General features: G+C 36.3%; 2 protein-coding genes across 2 annotated transcripts; both read right to left on the bottom strand.

The window, feature by feature from the left end:
• Window positions 1-820: 820 nt before the first annotated feature.
• On the bottom strand, window positions 821-4,562 carry LOC111404101 (adenylate kinase-like). The gene is made up of 4 exons (XM_023032838.1): window positions 4,083-4,562; window positions 3,363-3,503; window positions 2,223-2,495; window positions 821-1,313 (listed from the first exon to the last, which is right to left on the bottom strand). The coding sequence occupies exons 1-4, from the start codon at window positions 4,380-4,382 to the stop codon at window positions 1,170-1,172; spliced, it is 858 nt and encodes a 285-aa protein (XP_022888606.1). The 5' UTR covers window positions 4,383-4,562; the 3' UTR covers window positions 821-1,169.
• A 14,760-nt stretch (window positions 4,563-19,322) lies between these two features.
• LOC111404733 lies at window positions 19,323-20,226 on the bottom strand. The gene is made up of 2 exons (XM_023033498.1): window positions 19,783-20,226; window positions 19,323-19,718 (listed from the first exon to the last, which is right to left on the bottom strand). The coding sequence occupies exons 1-2, from the start codon at window positions 20,224-20,226 to the stop codon at window positions 19,323-19,325; spliced, it is 840 nt and encodes a 279-aa protein (XP_022889266.1).
• Window positions 20,227-24,835: the final 4,609 nt, after the last annotated feature.

Here is a 24,835-nt window from a genome sequence, read left to right as displayed (position 1 = left end):
TTTAAAAATCCGATAGACAGATAAATCTTTTTATGTCCTCCTAGTGACATTTTTGGACGAAATTGCATCAAAGACCAAATGTGCTAATTAATGCAACCTTGATAATAAGAATATGATTTAAAAAAAAAAAAAGAAAAAAAAAGGGTCGAGGACATAATAGCTACAATAAACAAAGTCAGAGGACCATTAGAACAATTCTAAAGTGATACAAACGAAAAATATGGTGTCAATATAATTACCATTTTCAAGTTCTAATAATAATAATAAATAAAAAATCGAGAAACCCTATATAGAGAAAAAAAAAAATACCATTTTTTAACTCTCAACAAAAGCCAATCTCATTATAATTTACGAAATTTTAAAAAAAGAAGAAGAAATAATAATACAGCTTTTTTTTTTTTTTTTTTTTTTTTTTTTTTTTTTTTTTTTTTTATAATATCTTTCTTAAGAAGTCAACATGTATCAACTTCCTCGAAAACTTTTCTAACATGAAGAAATGCTTCTAAAAAATTATCCAAATCCAAACAAATCCACAAACAGCATCTAAATCTCTAAAACAACATTTAACTTTTTAAAAACCTGGCAAACAAGCCCTTAATGACTAGTCATCCCTATCTACACTTGGAAAATTGGTCTTTACTTCCCTAAAATCAGTTTGGCAGATAACAGAATGCACTTCAAACCGTTGTGACTACTGCTGCAGTTCATTGGATACATGAAAATCTGCCCTTACCAAGTCTGAAGGACATGCTTGCAGAAGCATAAATCACAATAGAACAACCTTTTACATCTGAATTTAGCATACTTTTGGAAGGTAAGCTTAAAATAAACATCCACTAGGCATTGGATCCAATGCTTTTGGGAAACTTGGAACATATTATTTAACTTTTACTTGAATTTACCAGTGACACTGTTTAAATAAAAAAAAAATGAACAGTCTCGTTCTTTAACCCTCACGGGTAAATATTACAATAATACTCTTAGCAAAAAGAAAAAGTACTGATAGCATACGCACCAGGGTCAATCGCTCTGTGTAACTCCATGGTTTTGTTATTTTTCTTCAGTAGAGAAAAATGAATTGAAGTACTAAAGTCAAATATATAAATGCTCGATGTTTTCCGCAAAAAAATTGGCATGCAGTGAATCCACGCAAAGAAATTGATGGAAATCTACGCTGCAGCGGACTGCTTATCCTCGTACTCATCAAGGTTAAGTGCTTCCAGCAACTTTGGCCATGACTCCGGGAGACCACCAGGCAAATTAAATTCCATCAACTTCCCTTGACTACGGTAAAATTCCTCCACTGGCTGACTCTGAACACCAAAAGGAATGGAAGTGCATAAGCTTAACCAGAAAGTAGAGATATTTCCAAAGACCAACACAATCGTATTTTTAAATGCTTGACTTCTTGATTTTTAATCACGCTTCAACGATCAGTTCACCCCAAAAAAATTGCAGTACACTAGAAACAACTTTTTCCCTATGACAAATAATTTTTGTAAGAATTACTAATTTATTGCCAGCAAGCAGCTGTTCGATGGGAATATGTGAGCACTGGGGCAACAAAGATTACTGCAGTAATTTAGCTATATTGAATTAAGGAATCATAACATCAATTCTATCATTATGCTAGTGTCTTAAGCTCTTAACATAACATGGTCGTTTCCAGAAGCCAAATACCTTGTCTAAACAGTCCCAAGGCAGCCAATTGAATGGGGGGAAAATCAATACAAGTTATTACATGAACAAGGCATCTTTACATTGGCTAGGTCAAGATGCTGGCAGTTAAAATGCTTCCCCAGAGAATAGTAGCTTGATTACCAGCACTTGCTCAATCAATGTGATTCATAGAACCCACAGCAAAAAAGGAAATGCAGGTGAAACTTAAAAGTGATTAAAATATAATTGAAGTTTTCAAATGAATGATGTAAATGATGACCAAGTAACTTGGGCACATAATTCAACTTGAAGAGAGAATGTAATTAAGATTTCCCCAATGTCGTTAGGATGAGTTTGATTTTTAAACTTCACAAAATGCAGTTTAGTGTATGTTGTCTATCCTAGGTTAGGTCAAATCCTCCTTCACCCAACTTTTTCTACAGCGAGATCATATAATTTAAGATAACTTAGAGAAGTATCTTTTATTTTTATACCCCCTTCACCCCTGTCAGTCCCATTTGAAGAGCAAAGAAAAGCATGAGAGAGGGAGAATGGTGAGGTACCTTCTCATAATATACACGGAGTCTTTCTCTAACAATAGCTTCAGTATCATCAGAACGAGTAATGAGCTTCGCAACACACTGAGGAGGCGGAAGAAGTGGATCCATGCTAATATCTGGATTTCCATTTTCACCCTTGACATTGATATTTGCTACATTGAAGTTCTTCCCGCATTGGCTGCAGATCCTTCGTCCAAGGCATTTCTCGACCAGTACTCTTTCTGGAAGCTTGAGATTTACCACCAGGTCAATGTCTGTTACATCATCCAATATTTCCTGCAGGTAGAAGAAAGAAGCTATTGAGAATTGCATGTGAACTTCATGCAATGGGGAGATGCAATGACTTCCCATTTTCTATCGACAAGTGCATGTTTGGAGAACTGTTTAATAGCAATTTTTTTTAAAATGAACACGAAGCATGAAAGAAAATGGAACCCTGATCATATTAACATGATACCAGTGGATGTCCAGAAGTACCTTTGCTCAAAGCACGGAATACACAACAAACTTTAAGTCCTTGTTTGATTTTGATTTTCTAATGATCACTTCTTTCCCAAACTAATTTTCAACCACACATTCTCCAAAAAAATAAAAATCATTTTTCATGTTTCCCCATAACTTTTCCCTACTTTTTAACTACACATTCACCAAAAAAATAAAAAATAAAAATAAATAAATAAACCCTTTTTAAAGATTCACTTCTCAAAAAAATCTTTATCAAACAAGACCTAAATAAATGAAGTGCTTGGAGACCTAGGAAACAAGATCATGGTCCAACAACCGTGAGCTAAGTCATTAATTGTTACTGACAAGAAATCAAAACAACATAAATCATTGACATCTTTTTCTATCTTTTCTTCTCTTTTCTCAACTCTGGGAACCAGATCATACACAATGTATTAAGAAGTTCCTTCTAAAATAAAAAAAGGAGCCCAACCAAGCCCGAGATATGGAGGATTTGAAAGTAAATCATTAACGCGACTCTAAATTCTGTTCTCAAAATCAGCAGCAATTCTCTTCTGAAAACGATACCTTGTTATAGAAAGCTTAATGTCTAGTATATCATATCTGACACGACATATTTTGAGGAACATTAAAATAGTGAGTCTGAGAAAAGCTAATATACACGAAGAAATTACTTACTGCTTGCCTGACAGTTCGGGGAAATCCATCTAGTATAAATCCTGATTCACCTTTAGCTTCTCCTGTCTCAAGCCTCTTTGACAATAAGCTTATAATTATCTCATCAGATACCAATTCCCCTTGGTTCACGATCTCTGTAAGCTGCAAAAGAGAAACAAGAAGATGAATCAACAACATACAACACCAAGTTTAAATATATAAAAGATGGGCCCAAAATGCATCATAATCAGTACATGTTTGTCAATGTAATAACCATTGGGAAAAATTACTACACAGAATCAAGAAAATTGCAAAAATGTACAAGTACGCAAGAAAGAGGCTTGTCTAAGAAGGCATACAACCTGGGACAGCCCTTGTGGTGTTCAGAAGGACCCTTCTGTTATAAATAAGACATTGCCAATTATTACATTACAGCACTAAATTTTCCATGAAACACTCTTCAGGTTTCAACTTTCAATTTCTAATACGGACAGATCATAAAAATATGGAAATCAGTTCAAACCTGAAAACCACGCGTATATATATATATAGAAAAAGACCATAACTTCAATTGTAAGTTATAAGACAAACTCCTGACCTAACAACAAACAAAGAAATATCTCAATTCCCCATTGCAACGGCATCCCAGAAGTTATCTTTAACATGTGCTGGCAATGTAGATATTTACACCATATATAGGCACACACGAGCACACGGGTTAAGGCCTAAGGGGCGTCATACCTGTTTGGAAAGTGGGCCAGAGGCAGAGAGCTCTTCCCGGACGAGATCTCCAGTGGCGATGTGGGGAACACCGAGGAGGGTGGAGAGACGGCTGGCGAAGGTACCCTTTCCGACACCAGGGCATCCCAGGAAAACCCACTGAACATGTTTGCCCTTGGTATCCATGAAGGGAGTGAAGGGTTCGGATTTTAGGGGTGGGGCGGTCGTTGACGCGGCCGTGGATAGAGACCTTCGAATAAAATAATTAGTATAATAGGAAGAAGAGGAGGAGGATCTGAGAGCGCGGATCAAGGCCGCCATTGGTGGTGGTGGGGGAAGTTTTCGCGGCGCAGTTGGAGGGGATCTTACTTTCCCGGTGAAGATGGGGAGGAACTGTTGCCGAGTGACCTTTAAGCTTTTCGTTAATTAACGGGTGAATGGGAATCTTTTTACAGATTCCAAATTGATGCGGGAACTTAGGGCTGCGTTTGTTCATTTTCAAAAGTGGAAATTACACCGTCCCAGGTGTATAAAGATTGGGATGCAAACATCATGTGGAAAACTTTTTTATGCACATGTCAGAATTTTTATGTAATTATTAAATGTGAAATATTTATTTTTATCATTTAATAATTAGTAGATGCGTATATTAACTGATGATGCGTTTCCTTAATTATCGTAATTCAAATTACAATTTTCTTAACTACCATATCAATCATCCTCTCTCTCTCTCTGCCCCCCATGATTTCACGTAATCTCCAAACCCTCTCTTTGTTCTCCCATGATTTTCCGGCATCTCAAACACTCGCTTGTTCGAACTTATCCATCCAGAGTCCAGATTTCGCCAATTAGTTACCCTACAATCTCACCATTGTCGAATTCAATTTGTGCAAGAATCACCGTGTGCAATACATCCCTTTCGCTATAATGGAAAAACGCAATCTAATGGAGAAATCTAAGGTCACAGAAGGGGTTATTAATCTCAAAGACACAACAAGAAGAAGAAGCAAAAGGAGGTCACAGGACAGCGCAATGGAATCCCCAACACATTCGGCGTCTGTAACCGAGCGAGAAGGCCGATCGAACAAGGTTATTTCCTCAATTTTTTTTGATTTTTTTTATTGAACAATGAAAAAACATACTTGATATTTGGACATTCTGTGAAATGTAGTCGGTTGAAGTAATTTTGGTATTTGACATGACCTAGGGTTTTGGGTGTAAAGATTATGTGTATCGAAATTCCTTCATGACCCGAACTCAGTGTATGTGACCATGGTAGATGATTTGTGACCTAAGCTCATTGTATGTGACTCGAAGGTGCTAACGATGAATTGATCTAATCTGTGACCTTATTCATTTTATTGAAAACTAATCTGTGATGTGACAATGCGGCATGTGTATGGGATTGAATTTGTGCTTTTAATTTTGATGTCTTATATGTTGGGTGGAGTCAAAGGTACTAACAATGTGACCTGTGACCTGACTCGAATGTATGTGCATTTGAAGTACTAACAAAGAATAGATATGTGACCTGGGCTGACCGAATATGTGACTTGACTGTTCTAACAATGAAGATTTGTGACCCTATTGAACTTACTGACCATGGTAGATGATCTGTGACCTAAGCTCATTGTATGTGACTCGGAGGTGCTAACGATGAATTGATCTAATATGTGACCTTGTTCATTTTATTGAAAACTAATCTGTGATGTGACAATGCGGCATGCGTATGTGATTCAATTTGTACTTTTAATTTTGATGTCTTATACATTGGGTGGAGTCAAAGGTACTAACAATGTGACATGTGACCTGACTCAAATGTATGTGCATTGGAAGTACTAACAAAGAATAGATCTGTGACCTGAGCTGACTGAATACGTGACTTGATTGTTCTAACAATGAAGATCTATGACCCTATTCAACTTACTGACCCGAGTGGACATGTGTATGCATATGTGACCTGTTAGGCAGAGCATGTTATTAATTGAATATCTTTGTGTTGTAACATATCATCTGTGTGTGATTTCTTTCAGTACAAGTGTTTAACATTGTTTGCAATTTCAATACAGGCCTGGGAATTCATAATACCAAAAGACAGGTGGTTTCCTGGGAAAATTACAACCTCAGTTCGTAAAGGTGTCTTGAATACCATTCAGACGAGCTTAAGCCGATAACAGAAACGTATATTGATGGGAACCTGTTTTGCTCATTTTCTAGAGTGCGACGAGATCACTATACAACCACAACTGATTCACTTCTTCCTTCTGAGACAGGTTCGTCAGCCGAACAACGAAGAAATGTGGTTTTATGTGGCTGGAAGGTATGTGAGGTTCTCCATCTTCGAGTTTAGTTTAGTCACAGGCCTGAAATGTCATGGACAGTGTGATACAAAAATGTATGACAGTAGAACATCAAAACTGAAGGGAAAATACTTTTCTCAAGTAGATAATGTAACACATGAATACATCAAATCCACATTCATCTCTGCGTGTCAAATGCCGGACTTGGATCTTGTCGAAGCTCTACCGGATGATGAGTTGCTAGGATTGGTGCTTTGTATTTTCTCACTGCCTATCTCTTTCCTAGAGATTACAAGAAAGTTGTTGACAACTACTTGTTTGCCCTAGCTGAGGACTTCGATGCAATGAACAGATTCCCATGGGGTAAATTATTATTTGACATTACCTTGGGTTCACTGAAAGATGGGTTGAGTAGGAGAACTCCACATTACAGGCTACGAGGTATGTTGGTAGCCTTTCAAGTATGGATTTATGAGACTTTTCCAAGTCCAGATGGAATTATTGTCACACGAACATCAAAGACACATCCCCGAATCATGAGTTGGATGGCAGATGAACAACCTTTTGCTGCTAAGTTGGAAGGAGCTGACTGCTTCGCAAATGTTGATGTAATACATCAGTAAGCCTTGTTACCAGTATATTGAACTGTTATGATTACACTTTTACTAATATACACTTTTGCAGATTGTGATTTGTGACCTGGAACCATCGGAAACAGAAATGGCCATGCCATATATGAATAATGTCCAGTACCAGAAGCCGATTCAACCGAAATTATTAAGTGAGAGCCGCAGGAAAAAGAGGACAAAGAAATCAGCCGGCAATGCTAGTGCTAGTGGAAAGTCAGTGATCCTCTTAACGGATAGCAGTATGGGACAACCTAATGTGTCGAAGGACGATGATGATTTCGTTGATCCTCCACCACGACGTCAAGACATACCCCCCATGAAAAATCTCCAATTGATGAAGTACTGTCAGCTGCCACTAATTCTCCAGATGAACCACACCCTCACATGCCGCAATGGGTTAATGTAAGTGGATGTAATTATTTTTTTGAAATCAGCGAACACAGATCAATGTCTTAGGTCACATATTACCTTTTTGAAATCATTGGTCACAGATCACCGTTATATAGGTCACATATCCACTTCATTTTCATCACAGAACATATTTTCCTAAGTTACATATAACCCCTTTTTTTTTCATACAACTGGTTACACTTGTGTTGTTATGGTGTCATGTCAGGCATATGATGATCTGAGGATGCAAATATGCAAACTGCGGTTGGACAATAAATTGTTGAATAGGGAACTCGCTGACATCAAGTTACAGATGTCATGCTTCAATGATGTGCACTCTACAAAAATGAACTCCATTATCCAAATGCAAGGTGTCTTAAAAACTGACTTGATGGAGATTCGAACTAACATGCAGTTTCTGTCTGAAACTGTGTCAGCAATGATATCTTCTTCAATGGAAGAGATCATGAGACGGTTTAGTGAAAAAGCAAAAGATCGAGGCATAGAAATTCACGGAGTTGGAGACAGGGGAACTCATGTTACTAGAGGCTCTGATAAGACTGACGAGGTACTTACATGATATTTACACATTTCATTATACACACTATGGTCACATTGACATGCCAAGGATTCTTCTTCTCCAAGATACAGGTGCAAACAGTACAACCAAATGTTGACAGGAAAGGGAAAGGTAAGATAGACCCAAGTGAAGACATTGGTACTCCCTATAGTCTTCAACCACCATCGTTCGATTTGGGGATCGGATATATGCAACTTGATGACATACATTCTGAAAACGTTCAGAAACAGGTAGATTCCATTATATCTGACGTGTTGACGGCAACCAAAAGTGTTCAGGTAGAGGTATTCACAAAGCCATTATTCATTCTGTACTTGTCACAAATCAACTGCATGCCAATAATAGAAAGCTTTAACAAGTCACAGATCATTCAAAACTTATTCACATGTAGTTTCTATGTCTGATATGAAACATAACAAGCTTTTACAACAATATACAGAGATTCACGTCTCCTGATGGTCGTTCTGAATTACCAGTCAAACGGGTTTTGAGGCTTGCAAGGATACTGCAGTCTTCGTTCGTTGTTGGAGAAGGTAAATTATTCAAACATGATAATCATGTCATAGTTTTTGAGTATTTCAAAGGCGACGTTGAAGAAGTTGACAGATCTACGTTCATGAGTTGGTTCCAGAGGGGTTTAAAACCCAAAAACAAGTACGTATAATTTGTTTATATCTGAGAATGTAACTTAACAATTCATGGTAGCGCAACACTCAATATTCAATTTCATGTTTGCAGGAAAAAATTTAACGACGAGGGCGACAAAATCAAACCTGCATTCGTCATTGGTTCATTCCCAATTGGTCACAAGTCATGGTTCTACAATCTTATACACACAGAATCGTCTTTGAGTAGCACGGTACAATAAAACCACATTATACTCTCACATATCCACAGAGTGGCCACATATTTTAACTTCTTGACTTACATGTCATTGTTGGTCACACTTCCATATATTGGTCACATATTCACATGTTGATCACATTTTCATAGACTTTCCTTTTCTTTAATGTCATTTTTTCCTTTTATTACTGTACATGGATACGTGCTTCTACGACATTCGCCAGCTTGCAAAACATGGCAAGAATTTACATTTTAGAGCCACAACAACAAACTCTTGGTTTCAACATAAAATAAAAGACATATACCCTACTTTTATGAAGGATCCTGAGGTTCTGATGTCGGAATTGAGCCTTGTTAATGTCATAACTAGTCACAGCCTACCTTTAAGCACATTTTGGGCTGATGTTGACCATGTGTTCATGTCAATGTTGCCCACAAAAGGCCCACTGGATGCTAGGTGTGCTACAATTCAGCAGGTAAAACATATCGTGACTGGAAGGTTCTAGAAGGCATTGAACCATATGTGAAAATCTTGCCAGCACTTATGAATGCTTTGGGAATTTCGAAAAAGGACCCTGATTACGACAGACCTGGCTCCAAGGAATTGAAGGTGTACATCGACAGTACGCTACCTCAGTAGACAAATGGGTAATTCTTATGACATATTATGTGTGCTTAACCTGATAATTTTTCAATCATAACATTAATTTTTTACTGTTATTTTGCAGTCATCATTGCGGGATATTTGTGATTTTGTACGCTTTATACATCCTCCGTGACGGACGATGTTCCATACCGCATAGATTCGACATTAACAAGTATAGGATGGGTATTGTTGCACTACTCTACAAATATCGAGAGATGTACGTGAAGCATGCGAAGCAGGGATTAATGGAAGATGGCATGGTTATAGAATGACATCATATGTGTTAGGAAGATGAAGTTTTAGTTGGTAGCTTTTGTGATCTGTACACACATGGCTTTTTGTATTCTTGTCGTTGTTTCTCAAGTGGATTGTCTTGTTGCTATGTACACGAAATTTTACGTGTGAAATATATGACAGCATCACTTTTCAAGTTATAAAATCTAGTAATTGTCTTCTACGTGAATTGCTTTCGTGAACAGTTATATTTGGTCACAGGTTATTTTGGGTTTATATGCACATGGATGGTCACATTTGAAGATTGGTCACAGATCATGAGTTGCTTTGCATTGGATCACCGATTAAGTAATCACAAGCAGTTACTGTACATGATCTTTTATTGTTAGGGAATGTCACAGATAACTTAATTCAGTGGCACATAACTTTTTTTTTTGGAGCCAAATTTAATCCTTTTGTGTTATTGGTCACAGATAACTCTATTTTGTGTCACATGTCATCACATTATGTCCCAAAACAGTTAGGTGATTACATGTATTTATTATTGGTCACATTTACATAGGACTGAGGTCACATGTTCATCATATTTTGGTCACAGAGTTGTTACGAAATCATATCTCAATTTTTTTCCATACCATTGGTCACGTCTTTGAAGTTTGATCACGCGCATGTGTCTGATTCATCAGGTCACAGTTCTGAATTAGTAATGACCACACAATGCAATAAAGCGTTATATGTTTGACATTAGGTCACATGTCCTGCTATGTGAGGAATAAGGATTCACAACCAACTAGATTACATAACTTTTGACTATGTCTGAATGATTGTATGAACAAACAAATACTCAGACTCAAATAAGATTTTGCACACTTGAAAAAACAATGGATTGCATATTTCGTCAATCTGGCATTACAAATGAATGTTTCTAAAGTACAATGGTCACATATATTCAGCGATATTTGAATGTATTGCATTGACTAATATTAGTTCAATGGGACAAGACTGGAGCATCTCCTACGATTGTGACCATGTCCTCCACAGTGCCCACATTTCACTGTTGGTTTCCCTTCTCTAGATGATCTCTTCCTCTTCTCAGTTGGCCTTCCACAACTCCATTTCTGGTTAGGAGCTAAGACAGTTTCATGTAGCAGTTCTTTGGGCAATGTCCATTCACTTGGATTTCCAACAGGATATATCAAGTCTTCGTATGCGTTCAAGTATGCATCACGTGTGTAATAATAAGAATAGAAAGTATATGGATCCCTTTTTGTATTTGCAATTACAGCCAATGCGTGTGGACATCGTAACAAATCAACTTGCAGCATCCTGCTTGTGCATGTCTGTTTTTCAATATCAACAACGAAAGTTATCTTATCACTGCTAACAGAAAACACTGACTGGTTGGAAGGAAAAACCTGGGAGAATATAATCAAATGGACAAATTACGTTAGTTCAAACAAGTATCTACCCAGTAGTCACAGTCTTCAGGCGTATGTCACAAATTATATATCTAAGTAAGTCACAGTTGCACAATTTAATGTCATAGAATTATATGGAAAGGTTATATGTAGTTGCACAGTTTAATGTCACAGGATTGTATAGAAATGTCACATGCATTGAGTTGAGGTCACATATATAATGCATACAAACATATGTTATCACAGATGTGAATTTCAAGTCACATTAGTTCATGCAGCTGTCGCATGAGTAGTTATTATCGTCAAAATTAAAACTACCCTCGGGGTCTTTAAATCTATACTCATTTTTCTGATCTCGTTCTTGTATTTGCTTGTCAATTTTGTGAAAGTCCCATGCGCGTTGTCTTTGTGTTTACAAAATCAGTTTTACGTAGTTTGTCGTAATGACTCCAGTAAGGATACGATTGGATAATTTTTTGCTGCCTTTGTGACTGCATTGACTGATTCCACGATGTTCAATGTCATTGTTGAATACCTATTTTCTGGCATATGGATTCGTGATCACTTTTCAGGCCCAACCTCAGCCTGCAAACATGTATTGCATTGAGTAATATCATATAACTACAATATGTAACCATTCCAATGTTTTGTGGAAACTTATATTGAAGTACTGCAATACCATGTAAGCACTAATCTTCTTATTCATTGTGTCTAGTTGCCGCATATGATATTCAAACTCTTCCAATGTGTAAGCTTTAACAGCTAAATTGAAAGCTTGTGTAATGTTTTGTCTAGATTTTCCAAAATATGACTTCAAGTTCTACAGCAAATGGTACGAACATATACTATGATAGGTTCCCGGATACACATTAATATTGCATTATTTATATTATTATGTCGATCCGATACAAAACATAGCCCTTCTCTGTTCCTGTATGCCTTTTTCAGGTTTTCAAAAAACCATCTCCAAGATTTGTCGTTCTCATTATCTCCAATCCCAAATGCAAGGACGAATACACCGTTACTTGCATCTTGCGTACACGCTGTGAAAAGTGTACCTCCATAGTGACCACTCAAGTACGTACCGTCAACCACAATTACAGGCCTACAATGTTTCCAGTCGCGTATTGATGCACCAAGTGCCATAAAGCAATACTTGAAGCGATTATGACTATCAACCTCCAAGTTTGTGACCCCAGCACTGCATTTGATGCACATATGTGACTACCAATCTTCCGAATTTTAAACAGTTCCATTTTATCCCATTTGGATGCTCTGCATATCCAACTACATCCCTCTTGTGAGCATCTCACAACATATTCTTTCTTGTCTGACCGCTCCACCATAAACTCAAACATATTCTATATGGCAAAAAGTGGCGGGCTTAACTTTAAAATATCTTTATCACAGAAGACCCTTCCTTTTTCGACATCTCTACCATCTATAACATAAACAACTGTGATTTCGTTGTCATCAATGTGACCTACATTTTCAATTGCTGCTTCGCAGATGTCTGATGCCATATCCTGCAACGTACATAATTCACCAATAGCATGTGGATTAACTGGCAGTGTGATAGACGGTTTATCTACTTCTGCCTCCGCAACATCAATGATTAATGGGTATTTAGTAGGTTCTCGCTCCATATCCTTGAGCATGATGTAAGAGAGCACATTACTGTCATTTCTGATTCTAATTGGAGGCAAATCTTCATTCAGTGTGTACTTCAATGAGACTGCTATCTTTGTAGGATCCAAATCGAATTCCTTCATTACCGTGTCCACAAGGTTTACATATCTGCAATTTCGATCTACCAACGCCAAAGAAGTTTGAGATGCATGCAACAGGCACACGTGCAAGTACACCATTTCTGTAAATTAAATTTACATTTGTTAGTGGTCTAATGATAAAAGTGTAACGATTGACAGAATTTTTGTATGAACTCCTAAAATAATAGGCATGCACATTCTCCATAAAGTCGAATGCATGGTAGAAACATAAGTCACAGTTTAGGAATTACAATTCACATACACAAGTTATGCGCATTAGTCACATATACAGCATACACTTAATTTTACGAGTGTTTTCATTCATGTCACATTTTTGGAAGTACGTTATGTAAGAATGAGTATGACTGAATATCACATGGGTCACAGATCATGTAACACAATTGTCTCTCTCAGATTATGCGCAGTAGTTCTATATACTGAGTAACTCAGGTCACATTCTTCAAAAAATGAATCATGGAGAATATGAATTTCAATATTGTTGAGACACACTTTAATTCATTCATCACATGTCTCATATGTGGTCTTTATATTATATTACATACAATACGCACATTGGTCACATAGTCAGATATCTGGTCATTTGTCGAAGCACGTACCTGTAATCTATTTTCAGCGATGATCAGAACTTCTGTGACTAATGTTAGATTTCTCCTGCTGTAAATATGACCGTATTAATAAATTGATAAATCGTAGTTTGAAATTCAAAGATTATTCTTGTCTCTCGTGATTGTATTCGATTAATCGAACACAAATTCAGAGTATGTGACTCGACGTTTCAATCGCGGGTGAGATCGTGAAATTTATCATCGAAATCAGTGATAATTGTTACCTGCGTCGTTATCGTCGGCGGCCGGAATAAGGTTTCATGGTGAGAACGCAGAATGCCAGCTGAATTTTTCAATTTTGGGATGTCGATTTTGTACTGAAATGAGTGATATAGAAGAGAACTAGGCGTAAATTTAGGAAACGACTGTATATATATACACACACACACACACACACACACACACACCTGACTTTTGAATCTTCAAACTATGCACTTGATATATGCTTGGGTGTATACTTAGTGTCTGAACTATGATTTTTTCCCTTTTCAAAAACATTAAGGGTTCGTTTGATCGTAAAGATGAAATTTGGGTGGAAAGAAAACGAATTTTAGGGAATTATACCTAGAAATTATTTTTCTGAGAATTGTAAATTATTGTGTCTGATTGGTATAGTTTTCCACGTGAAAAATGTTGAAATAAAAGTATTTTTTGGTGTTTGTTTAGCTTTGTTTTCCATGAAAATTGTCAATTAAAGGGATAGAATTTTTTATCGGTAAATGTAAATATCATTGATAAAAAATGTTCCATATACAAGTATATCGAGCATTTCCCGGCAAATCAAAAGTCAATATTACAAAACAATTACTCCGGGCATACCCAGACTAAATCAGAAAAAGTGGAGTGCACAAAATTAATGACCTAACGCTAAGATTCAAAATGGATCAAGACATCCGAATACAAAGAGAACATAACTTTGTATACGTGTGTCTTGATCCGTCTCACAATGCAATCCCCGGTAGGTGAAAGGTCCTCAAAAATCTTCCTATTGCGTGTTAACCAAAGATAGTAAACGGTGCTAGCAAGTGCAATCCTCTTAGCCTCACTTCTCCATGAAGTCCTTCGTGCCTCTTTTTTCATCCACTTAAGAGAGCTAGTAAGTGTAGACATAGATCTTTTAATGCCGAGCCATTTTCTAATTCTCTCCCATATGGTCGATGTGAAAGAACATTCAAAGAATAGGTGAGTTCCCGTCTCCGCCTTTTGCCCACAGAGAACACAATTACGGTCAATATCCAAATAATATAATTTATCTTTAGTTAGAAGCTTTGATTGGGCCCCTAACCAAAGCAAGAAGGAGTGATGTGCTTTGGAGTAATGCAAGATCTCCAAACATCGTCCACCCACACCTTTTTTGAACCCCTCGGCCGGAGCAATTCATAGGCCAATTTTGTGCAACATTTTCCTTCAACGGACCAGCTTAGCAATCTATCTAGTAATCTGTCCACTGCTGCATGTTTTCGTTCCTTGTTAGCTCCAATCGACTTGCTGAAACAGCCACTATTTTAGGAGAAAATAGGTTGCTGATCTGAAGAAAAATCAGAATGAATACCTAGGTTATTTACTCTATCCAGCTAGGCAAATTGCCGATTTTGTCCATGCGAAAGATTGTGGGTAACAGCCCCACTTTACCTCAATAAATTTCTGATTTCCAGCAATTTTTTGAAGAGTAGAGAGTGAGCTTTTCTAGGAAAAACCTCCCAAATACATGTCTCTTTAAGATAGACTTGATGAATCCACTGAATCCAAAGGGTGTCCTTTTTATGTTGAATGTTTCAAAGGGATTTAGCAAATAACGCTAAGTCCCAACTCTTCAAGTCCTTCAATCCAAGGCCCCTTCATATTTTGGGAGGCAAAGATCCTTCCACGCAACCAACGACTTCTTAGATCACCAAAGGAACTTCCGACAAAGGCTAACAATCCTTGATATAATTGTAGCCAGGATAGGGAAGATAGAAAGCCAAAAATATTCAACTCCTTGGAGGACCGCCCTTATAAGTTCCATCTTGCCCGCATAAGATAATGAAGAGTGTTTCCATGCACCAATATAAGTTGTAATTTTGTCAAGAAAATGAGCATAACAACTTACTTTAAGTTTTACCGACGCAAGGGGAATGGTTAAATACCGAAATGACATACTACCCCTTGGGACATTTGTCTGTTGCAAGATATCGTCAAGTAGTTGTCTATGAATCCCTGCTGTATACAAATTGGATTTAAGGATGTTTATCCTTAAACCCGATACCAAACCCAAATTCGCAAGGCAATCCATAAGAATTTTCACCGATATGATATCTCCCCTAGCAAAGAGCATCAAGTCGTCCACAAAAGCTAAATGAGTGATTTTATGGGGCCACATTTAGGGTGATAATTGAAGTCATTATCATTCATGGTAGCTTTAAGCATTCTTGAGAAGTATTCAATACAAAGCACGAACAAAAAGGGAGAGAGGGGATCACCTTGTCGGAGGTCTTTCCTTCCTTTGAAGAAACCATGCATACTCTCATTCAAAGCTATGGAATATGTTGTAGAAGTAACACATTCCATGACCCAATTTACAAATCTTGAGGGAAAGTGCAACCCTTCAAGAACATCTATAAGGAAATTCCAACTTATCGAATCGTAAGCTTTCGTAAGATCAATTTTTAGTAGGCATCTTGAAGCAACCCTTTTCCTATTGTATTGCCTCATGAGTTCTTGGGCAAGATGAATGTTTTCCGTCATATTTCTACCTTCCACAAAAGTGACTTGTGCATGGTCCACACTATTACCCAAAATAGGCCTCATTCTAGAAACAAGAATTTTAGCGATTGGTAAGCGCTGGTTTTTGCACTATTCCGGGCCATTAAACTAGATATTTGTGAGTTTTATTAGTGATTTATTACTTAATTTAGTTATTTTTATTGTGTGGGCAAAAATCCAACTTTGAACAATGATTTGAAGGTATTTATGCGAGAAAAGACGAAAAAGATAAAAAAAGTATGAAGATGTTGAAGAGGATGTTTCTATTAAAAAAAAATTCAGTGAGCTGGGCCCCGCCCAGGTGCCACTATTCCAACATCTAGGCGCCACCCGAGCCATTTTTAATTGTTTTCAAAATTTCAGGGACCAATGCTGCAATTTTCTTTAGGTTTTAGATTAAAACATTCAACCAAACACAAGATTTTCATTCTTGGAACTCTAGGGTAGCAGTTGGTTCTTCTTCTTCTTCTTGCCTTTTGTTTTTTTTCTTTTTCCCTTTCCTTTCACCTATATTTTTTTAGACATTTTGGAGAAGATTAGAACATGGAGATGGTGCATTAGTTTGGAGAAGATAACCCATTGATATTGAAGGATTTTCTACCATTTCTCTCTTTATCAATACGTTTTTCTTTTCACTTTTTTCATCAATATTTTAGAAGAAATTGTTAGTTATTTGTGAATATTTAATGGGTAACTAATTATATGTGTGATTAGGGATTATTTCAAACCTGAGTTATGATTTTCAATTAATTTGTGCTTTATAATTTTCTTGATTAATGTGTTTAATCCATTGTATTAAATGTTTATTTTGTTCTTCTTGATTGTTTAGGTGTACAACTAAATTATTAAGTTATTTCGATGAATGCTATTTTGGGATTAGTAATACGTAATAGTTATTGATTCTAAAACCTAGTAGCAATTACATTTCGATAAATTATGAAGAATTTTCAATTGAATGTATGTGAATTAACACTTAAGTTAGTAAACCGAGTTTACGAGTTTACCATTAATTCAATTAATCTTTTTTGTCGTAATGCGTTTATTAAATTAAATCTAGAGAGCTTGTTCTAGGTTGTTTAATGAATAGGGTTGAGTAAAGAGCTTGTTTTATTCGACTAACATGTAAGAAGAGATTTAGGTAATTGAGCTTATAATTATTCTCGAATTGTTGTTAATCTTGAGAACAAAAATCTTTGTGATTACTGACATGAAAATCATTCTCGTGGCTACGAAATATCCCCCAATCACATTTTCTCACATTCAATCAAGAACAAATTTGTTTATTTCAAATTTCAAGTCTTAAATTTTTCGTTTTCCTTAGTTCAACAAACCAAACCCCCCTATTTAATCTATTTTGTATATTATTATTAATTTTACTTTTTAGTGCGCAATTGACATAATTGAATCAATCCTCTGTGGGAAATGACCCTTACTTACCATAATACTATTTAAGACGACACATTTAACTTAAGTAAGGAAAATTAATCGGAATGTAATTTTTAACGTATTAGCGATCACTTTGTAAGTAATATTACAACAAGAGATAGGCCTAAAATCCCCAACATGCGGTATGTGACCAGATTTAGGTACCAAAGCAATGACCGTGTGATTGATTTGTTTGAGGATGGAACTAGAAGAAAAGAACTCCATGATAGCTCTAACAAACTCATTACCAATAGTCCCCCATGCATTCTAGAAAAAACAAGAAGTATAACCATCCGTCCCGAGAGACTTATCATCTCCAATACCAAAAAGTGCTTCTTTGATCTCCTCATAAGAAATGTCCCGAATCAAAGAGTTACCTTGTTCCAATGAAACTAAGGGACTGTTTGTAACAATATCCATCTCAATAGATCGTGTTGGGCAGTTTTTTCCCAGAAAAGTAGTGTAAAAATTTACAAATCCCGTAGCAACTTGATCTTGTGATGTGATATACATCTCATCCTCTTTAAGTATAATAGCTATAAAATTCCTCCTTGAGTTCCTTTTAACCATCAAGGAAAAAACTTTGTACATTTATCACTTTACTTAAGGAAGATGCATTTTGCCTTTTGATAATAAAAACTACATTCTGCTTCGCATAAGCCATCGTCTTTTTTCCTCAATTTAGCAACCATAAGTTGAAGATTCTCATTCATGGGCTGATTATGTAGTTGTAGTTGGGCAGCCTCCAATTCATTTTTAGCCTCATTTGCCTTAGTCGAAATGTGCCCAAAATGCTTAATATTAAGCTCCTTCAAACCACCCTTTAGTTTGCTCAACTTCTCACAAAGAATAAATTGCTTTGTCCCCCGTACATTAAAGTTCCAATAAGTTTGAATAAGATCATGAAAATCCTCATGCTTAGTCCACATGTTAAAAAACTTGAAAGGTTTTTTAGCGCCCCAACACGGTCATAAAAGGAAACAATGCAAGGGGAGTGGTCGGAAAGTCATTCGGAAGGTAGAAATTTTGCATCAACATATGGCCCATCTCGTACCCAAATATCATTGACTATTGCCCTATCAATTTTGCTCCAAATCGAGTTATTAGTCCACGTGTAATAACAACCAATACAGCGCACATCTATAAGACCCACATGAAGGCAACAATTTGCAAAATCCTTAATTTCGTAAGGATTAACGTCCGTCCCATTACATTTCTCATCAAATTTGAGAACATTGTTGTAGTCACCAAGAATAATCCAAGGCAACGAAACTTTAGCGTTGAATTCCATAACGTTATTCCAAAGTGGTCGCCGGTTAACCAATGTATGAAATCCATAAACAAAACTAGCAAGAAAGGTATAAGATGTTACCTTGCAAGTAGCTTTACAATGAATGATTTGTGAATGAACCTCCATCACATCCAAAAACCCTTTAGATGGATTCCACAAAATCAAGATCCGTCCGGCTCTATGAGTGCAAAAATTGTTTATATGCATGAAGCCATCGAATTTATTCCAGAAAATTCTCTTCAATTTTTTATCAATCAACTTCGTCTCTAAAATACCCATAATATCAATGCAATGTTGCATGATAAATTTCTGAATCCCATTTTATTTTAGGGGTGAATTCATACCCCTAATATTCCAAGAAGCAATTTTCATGATGTCGAAGCAAGGGATGCACCCTTCTTCTTGTCAACTTTCGAACCCGATTTCCTTTTCTCCTCGACCTTGCCTTTGAGCTTTTCATTTTTCAAATTACTTGAATCTGCCTCATTTGGATAAGATGACGAAATTGGTCCAGATTTTTGAGTACCCATCAAGAGCAGATTTCCCCCCGAAACAGCTCGATTTTTCTTGCTAATAACCTCAACAAACGGTTCCTTACCCTGGCCAAGAATTTGGCCTTGTTGGTCATCAATTAAGTGCTTTGTATTTTGGTTAAGATGCAGCCTTTGTTGCTCATCCAAAACCCCAGATTGCTGCCCAGTAACTTTCCCACGGTTTGCTATCTCGGTTGGAGGGGACTGTGAAGTAGCGGCTGAATTTCCATCCTGCTTTTTTGTCCCATGAGTATCCCGAATTAATACATTGGAAGACACCACATTTTTGCCTTACCTTTGTCCCCCTTCCCCCCGCGTGTTTAATGTTGCATCCAAGAGGAGTATGACCGAACACTTTACAAGAACCACAAATTTTTGGTTCATGTTCATAAACAATTTCTTGTTCCTTCAACGTGCCATTTGGGAGCCTAATCTTAACCTCCCGCACAAGTTCAATAGAAGCATCAATTTCGACAAGAGTTCTTGCACAGGAAAGTCGGCCTCTCGTTGCCATAATCTTGTCGGTTGAGATGGGTTTTCCAACCTTAGACACAATTTTGCCCAAGGTATTCGTATTCCAAAACTCTAAAGACAACCCCGGTAGGTTTACCCAAACCGGCATAGTGCTCACGTCCTTATCATCAAAGTCAAAATAACGTGGCATAACTTTTAGCATTAAAGGTCTCCCATAAACCAAATATGGACCCCTATGCAATACACTTAATCTATCAACATCCATTTCTAATTTGAACACCAACCAACCACTTGCATGCACAAAATATTTATAATCCACCTTCCACGAGTCACATAGTTGGAGAAGAACCACTTTCCTCGAAAATCGACCGGCGAAATATCCAACTAGACCATATCCCTACTTGTCCTCAATATTTTCTTCATCCGAGATATCCAAGATCACTTCTTCGAATTGATTTTCAAAAACTTTTAACATGGTATTTTCGTCCATCTTTCTATTATCTTTAAAAAGATTTACCCATGGTGCTTTATTTTCTATCGCACCCTTAGAATTGGCAGCATTACTTGGATTCATCAATTTCATCAGATGTGATTCAAATTCAGATTTTTCAGAAGTTGTATCTTCTTCACCAAGAGTTAAAGAGATACTAAGAGAGGGAAGATTTACCTTCTTATGCTCCACCAAATTGATCATCGAAGAGGAAGTAACACTCCCTACAATAGCAAACTGTTGAGCAGGCTGGGGTTTAGGGGAATCATCCCAGAAAAATTTGAATTTCCAGCTTTCTTTTTTCCCATGCCAAAGATGATCCAAAAAGAACCGGATCACCCAAGACCAAAAGAACCTGAACCAGTCTGCCAAAGGAAATAAGAGCAGCCTAATAAAGAAACAAAGAGGATAAAAAAAAGACCAAATAACGAGCAACACCAACAGTCCAATAAAAACAGGCCCAGCAAAAAGGCTTGCCAACAGGAGCTGAGAAAAGGAAATCTGGGAAAAAAATTTCAGCCCAAACAAAAGTCCAAAACCAAGCAGGTGGACCGGGTCACTTGGAGAACCGAGACAGCCAGAAATAGAAACTACAAAGGGGTAAGAAGTTTGACTAGAACAGTGACCAAAGCACTGACCAAGAAATCCCAATACTGCAAAAATGGCCACCAACCCCTGACTTACGGCAGAAGATAGAAAAGGTGTAGAGAAGGCCAGAGATCAATTCAAAAAGTCTGAGAAAACCAATACATACACAATATATACAACATGCAACCTGTGAAAACACCAAGAACACCGAGAAGAAGCAAGAGAAAATCGGATGCCTAGAAGCCAAAGTAGCCTCCACCAAATTGACCAAAGAACCACACAGATCGTTATCCAACAATAGCAAGACCGAGAATGTAAGCATAAACAAACCCAAGTCTGGCTAGAATAATAGCAACCAGGAGGAAGCTCGGAGCAGACTGGAAACGCCGAACCAAGCTAAACAAAACAACCGACTACAACCCAACTTTGTAAAACTGAAATAGTCAAGAAACTGACCACGAAAACCTGAAGACCAAGAGCTAGAAACAGAAATCGAAACCAGCAGCTTTGTCCAAGAACTGGAAACATGAACAAGACAAACTATGGCGAGAAAGTTATCACCAAAACTCAAATATGAACAAACCAAAGTGAAAGGAAATATGTTAAATTCGATTTTCACTAAGAAGAAGTAAAAATCAAACCTAACACAAAGAAAAAACTCAAGAAATCAAGGCATTCAAGTGGAACTTTCTCTCACTAGAATTGAGAGCATCTCTCTCTAACCCTAAAATCTTTTATTTTTTCTTTAAAGGGATAGAATTTACTAGTATTGGGGATGAAATATGTTTCCATTGTAAAAAAAGAAAAATCAAGAAAATCATTTATCTTTTGGTGTTTGTTTGGCTTTGTTTTACATAAAAATTGTCAAATAAAGGGAAATATTTTTTTTTACAATAATTTTTAAAATTTATTTCCATTGCCAAAAAAAAAAAGGGAAAACGTCAACAATAACCAGGAAAATCAATTCCCACTACAAAAGCAAGAAAAGTGCAGCTCCCAAGAAATCCACGAATTTCTATTCCATGGGGAAAAAAGTCCCTATCAAACACATCAAAGTTGGAAAAATGTCACCCAAATTTCATTTTCCATGGAAATGTTTTGCCAATCAAATAGTGCCTAATAGAGTGTACTATTAAATTTTGGAGTTAAGCCCCCATTTGGCTCCCATTAAATTAAATTTTATTTTTTTCTCTTCTATTTTCAATCACATAATCTTTCATAAAATAATATTACACATAAATCAAAATTTTTTTCTTCTTTTTCAACCACTCATTTTCCAAAAAAAATACTATTCCTTCCATTTTAATTTAAAAAAAGGGGCCAAACTGGGGCCAAATGTTTCAATGGTCACTAAACTTTGTACCATGTCAACTTACTCAACAAATTTCAAGCATTCCATTAGCTACTGAACTTTGTTCTGTCCCACACCGAATAGAATCTGTTTCAATTACTGCCTATGTAGATGATATAGAAATAACGTGGCCAGATAAATCACTCAATATGTCAAACCGCACGTCAACTCATTGTCACATCAACAATTACAAACACGTTTCCTAACTAGAGAATTGGGAGTCCCTATCATAATGGACGGTCCTACATGTCTACATGAAAGGACCATCCATTAATCTTTATTTTGTTTTTTTTTTTTCTCCTACTTATCTCAAATAACCCACTTAGACCAAGACGTGTATTTTGATTTTAATAACGTGTTTAAATTGATTTCCTCAACTGCTGTTTTATATGTTTTTCAAAGTGGAAATATAATTGTATTTTAAAATGCAATGCAGATGCATTTTAATTGCTTCAATTCCTAATTGTCACCAGAAATCTTGTACACCCAAAAATACTACCATTTGGATTTCTGATATTCGACAACTGACAAGAAATTCAAATGGGAATGCTTCTGTTGTACGAGACTTCTGAAGACAACTAAAAATTGTAGTAACCAAAGTACATATAATTAACTATAAGCATATTACATTTTTGTTAGATTGATGCCCTTCTATAGAGTAGTATTTTGTGAAACAACATTATGAATTGATGTTTGATTATTCGCGTGTTACAATTTGAAACAATCATCTAAGGTTCCATGATCGTGTAGGATGTCACAAATTGTATACTTTATGGTTCAAGTATAGTAAGACACAATTCGTGATGTAATAAAAAAATATATCGTTCACAATCAGTATATAAAGTTGGACGCTTTATATTTATAAGATTGTATTGTTCTTATTAAGGGCCTGTTTGGTAATAATTTTGAGAATTAATTTTTTGACCGTTAAAAGAAAAGTGGAGGCCACCTGTGAGAGAAGAAGTCAAACATGACGGCTGAAATAGTGAAATAATGATCAAAAAATCAATTTTTTTTTTGGGTGAAAAATCACTCCCAAATGGGCTCTCAGATTTGTTTAGATTTTGGAATAAGAACAATAATGTATTTTGATGCACATTGAACAGGACCGTGTAGATGACTCATTTGTGACCACTCAAAATGAGACTCTACTCAATTATCAAACAAGTCACCTAAATCTTAAGTGAGTGATATACCTTTGATTGTTAGTTTAAGTTCTTTGAAGTATCAATGAGTGAAGTCTTAATTAAAAGATTGATCTCAATGTTTTGAAAATTGGGCCGAAACAATTAGAGATCATATACTTGCGAACTCTAAAGTATTTTCTATAGGCAAATTGAACCTGAGCTAAGTAGTATGATGATGTGATCATTGGACTTTATATTGTGATTTGATCACAACGAATTTATCTTATGAAAATGGAATTTAGAGGATAATACATGTTGAAGTGCAAAACAGTCATTTTGCCAATTTCAATATATTGACGGTCAAATGTGGGTTGACTTGTGAGAAGATAATCGAAGAAAATAGTTATTGAATTATAATTTGCTTTTATAACTATTATTCGACTCGAGAGTGCAATCTCGATTTTTTAGTAGAATGGGTCGGGATTAATAAATATATTTCAATTGATCAAGAGTTAACCCAATTAGAAACATCTAATGGAACTTGAGTCATGTGGGTCCGATTAGGTCCCTCTCTTAGCTCCAATAAGAGTATGTGATTTAATTGGCCTATTACAATAAATTCCAAAAAAAAAAAAAATTTGTGCAATTTACAAACCCTAATTGAGTAATATAAATATGCCCTTTATGAGCACATTTTCATACGCTTTTAGGGTTAACCACATTTCATTTCTCAAAAAGAAGGATGCACCTAAAAGAGAATAAAGGAGAAGATATGCCATTAAAAGCTCCTTTAAGATTATAATCTTCCCTTTATATGTGAGGATTTAAAACATTCAATGATCTCAAGGTAATCTAACATCTTCATTCAAATGGATTTAATCTTCAAAGGAAAATTAATTTCCTATTTTGATAATTAAATCTAATAACCAACAATTTCCACTTTGAAAAACATATAAGACAGCATTTAGTAGAACAAAATTTAAATAAGTGGGTAAAATCAAGATATTGTAGTAATTTAAGTGGGAATTTCGAAATAAAGTTCAGAAATAAAAATTAAATTAAATGGAAGGTGTCATCATTTTAATGGGGGATCTTATAGGGCTATTTTAACACCAAATATTAAGTCGAAGTATTGGTTTAGCAAAGTGGAAATCTCATTATCACCACTGCCAGTAAACCTCTCAAGCTTCCAGCGTCGGACCTTATATCACATACCATGCCAAAAGAAATGACGAAGAACAAGGACCAGAAACCCTTCTTAAATGCTAAAAAGTTGAGGAAGACACCCATTCTCTGGCCAAATTGCTTTAAATAAAAA

This window comes from Olea europaea, chromosome 11 (genome assembly GCF_002742605.1).
Source record: "Olea europaea var. sylvestris chromosome 11, O_europaea_v1, whole genome shotgun sequence".
NCBI classification, from domain to species: domain Eukaryota; kingdom Viridiplantae; phylum Streptophyta; class Magnoliopsida; order Lamiales; family Oleaceae; genus Olea; species Olea europaea.
This window is presented reverse-complemented; position numbering and strand designations above follow the sequence as displayed.